This window comes from Diplotaxodon limnothrissa, linkage group LG3 (genome assembly GCF_057381915.1).
Source record: "Diplotaxodon limnothrissa isolate DT_005_m linkage group LG3, D_limnothrissa_male_GT1.1, whole genome shotgun sequence".
In the NCBI taxonomy this organism is placed as follows: Eukaryota; Metazoa; Chordata; class Actinopteri; order Cichliformes; family Cichlidae; genus Diplotaxodon; species Diplotaxodon limnothrissa.
The window spans coordinates 15439304-15442209 of NC_140598.1; the positions used below are offsets into that span (position 1 = coordinate 15439304).

The following is a 2906-nucleotide window of genomic DNA, read 5'->3' on the forward strand; positions in this document are numbered from 1 at the left end:
AAGTGTTAATAGTTTATTTGAAAGGTCAAAATATACCAACACATCTTTTTATTTTAAATCTATTTGTTTGTGCATTAATTTTTTTTCTAAAGCCAGATGTGGAAAAACAGGCTGCATCTACATGCAGGTTCTTGTGGTCAGTGGTCATCATATTTGCATTATCTTTCTGAGTCACAAGCAGGGAAGTGTTAAAGTTTCCTAGAAGTGGTGGGCCAGTGATGTAGGTGTGGATGCAAAGGATTATTTGAGGTGGTGCTGATCAGAAGTATAAAAATCAAAGTGTCCAGATCCAAACACACTTTGTTCCTCTGTGACAGAAGTGAACTAGAACTCACAGCAGCATCTGAACTGCAGAAGAGATCTCTGCTCATCTCCGTCTGCATTCTTCTTTTGCTAAGAACTTATTATGTATCATTTAAAATGATTTTCCTTTTAAAGCTGGGCAGCAGGCTCACGTTGAACATCTCCATAAACTGTCATAATTCTGCTGCTACACTAAACACTGCATTCGGTGAGCACACTAAACTTACGTAAGCTGTATATTTGCACGGTGAGAGACCTGTTTTTGCTGATTTGTGTTCAAATACAACAAGATCTTATTTAAACTGACTGTCAGATGTTGCCTATCCAGTTATGTAATGAACCCACTATATACATGAACCACAGACCCTTCACCACATCTTCATCACCTGCTGTTCCAGACAACCAACTTATACCTGAACCACTGCAGGTTAATCATCATCATTAGTAAAGGAAAAAAAGGTGAGTGTCTTATTATTTTTATTTTGCAGTGTGTCATTGTTACTACAGAGCACACTGAAACATGTGACAGGAAAGAATAACTGAGTGCAGAAAGGCTTTTATATTAAATCGGATTTAAACTTTGTTCTTAATGAACCAGATCTATTATGACCTGGACTTTTATCTATAAAATGGGCTTGTGAAACCCAGAGAAAAACTCTCTCAATATATCTGTAGATATAAATATATATTTATCCAAATCACATCAAGTAAAAAAGGCAAAATGACAAAATTAAAAAAAAGAATAACAAAAAGTATAAATGAAAACACAAAATTTTAAGGCAAAAACAAATATCTTGATGTCTTAATACGATGAATATAAAATATAAAGTAATACAACAAGGTTAAATATCTAAACATTTAAACTACTTCAGCTTTTCAAAGCTTCTTTTTCCAGTTGAAAATGACATCATCACGCCTGAATCTGCTTCCAGGAGCCGTCCAGATCAGGCTTGTTCAGGATATTTAGAAATCGTCCTAACAGTTAAAAAATAAAAAATAAACAGAGAACAAAGTAATATATATGATTAGAAATAAATAAAAAAGAAAACTATAAATAAAACGACTTCTTTCATTTAAAAAAAAAGGTCTATCAGTCCTCTTGTCGTGTGTGTTTGCAGCTCACAAAGACGACTTACTGAGCTTCAGGATCCAAAAGGATGTATCTGCCAAATTCTTAATGTGGAAAAATGTCCATGTGTTTTCTTCTCCAGGAGACGATGAAGACACTGTTTGTCTGCACGATGCTCGTGCTGCTCTTTGCTTCCGGATTTTCCAAAGTGAACAATTTTCAACCAAGCGAGCACCGACCTGAAGAAACACCTTATGAAAAGTTTAGAAGACAGCATGTAGATGCTAAGATGACTGAAAAGCTGTGTAACACAGAAAGATCAAATAGGAATATCTACAAACTTGACAACAGTTGTAAGGAAACCAACACGTTCATCCTCAGCATTCCAGCAAAGGTCAAATCCATTTGTAGAGGTGATGGGAGCTACGATGAAAATAGCGGCATGACGTATAGTACCGCAACGTTTCGCATAATTAAATGTAAGCTAACGCATCAGGGAGCCAGGAAACCCAGCTGCCAGTATGAAGGCAGGCTTCTCACCAACAGGATCATTGTGGTGAAATGTGAAGGGAAGTTACCTGTGCACTTCGATCGGGACCTTCTGCCCTCTGAGAGCAACGATGGCGAGCAACTATGAGGAAAGAGTGGTGTGGAGGGGGGGCGTGGTCTGCGATGCTGCTGCAGGTCAGATGGATGTACCTGCGCTGCATTTGCTATCACGCCTCGCCAACTTAAAAGGCTTTGTGCTGTCTGAGTTGTTGGTGTTGTGGATGTGTTGGCTGGCAGTCCACAGACAGACTAATTTACACAACTGTGGAAAAAATAAAATTAATAAATAAAATAAATTGGAAAACATAGATGTGTCATTATTTCATATAGATTTCAAATAACATACCATTTGATGTCAACATGGTTTAGTTGCATTTGCAGTGCTCGTGCTGTTATATTCTTATGATTCTGTTCATTTTATGAGTGTATCCTTCAGCCTTGCTTCACATATTTACTGCTGCTTGATCAGCTTTAGTCCTGCTAGCATCAGCACAGGTAGAAACAGATCACACATCAGAGAATCGGCCGTGCATCTAAATGCAAATGGAAACTAAACAGAAAAGAGTGGCTGAAGAACCCAGACGACCGATTACTCGGGCGTATGCTCGGGCTCTTCTAGAAGCCCAAAACAACGTGGCTGATGGAAGCAACCTGAGAAATGAAGAAGTGTCAGGAAACCCTGAAGGAACCTCTGAAAGGGAAAACCCTGAATCCCTCCCTATGTCAGAACCAAAGGACGACGTGAATATGGAGACAGAGGCAAACATGAATAACGCCAGTGGACAAAACCCTGGGCCAAATGGAGGGACGTGGCAACATCAGCCAAATCCCAGATTTATACCCCATCATGGCAGAGTCCAGTATGATTCATGTTGTGAGATTGCTGCTCTCAGGCATCAACTACAAGCTTCCCAAAACCACCAGAACGAGCTTTACTGGAAACTGGTAGCTGCTAATAAGAGGGCTTCTTATTACCAGTCTAAGG

General features: G+C 39.2%; 1 protein-coding gene across 1 annotated transcript; it reads left to right on the plus strand.

The window, feature by feature from the left end:
• The first annotated feature begins 1544 nt into the window (after positions 1-1544).
• LOC146634655 (ribonuclease-like) lies at positions 1545-2009 on the plus strand. Its single transcript, XM_085343519.1, has one exon. It carries the CDS (start codon positions 1545-1547, stop codon positions 2007-2009), a length of 465 nt encoding a protein of 154 aa, XP_085199645.1.
• Positions 2010-2906: the final 897 nt, after the last annotated feature.

What these genes read in the sequence shown, in the direction of transcription:
- LOC146634655 (XM_085343519.1), top strand. Translation starts at nt 1,545, where the DNA reads ATGCTCGTGCTGCTCTTTGCTTCCGGATTTTCCAAAGTGAACAATTTT.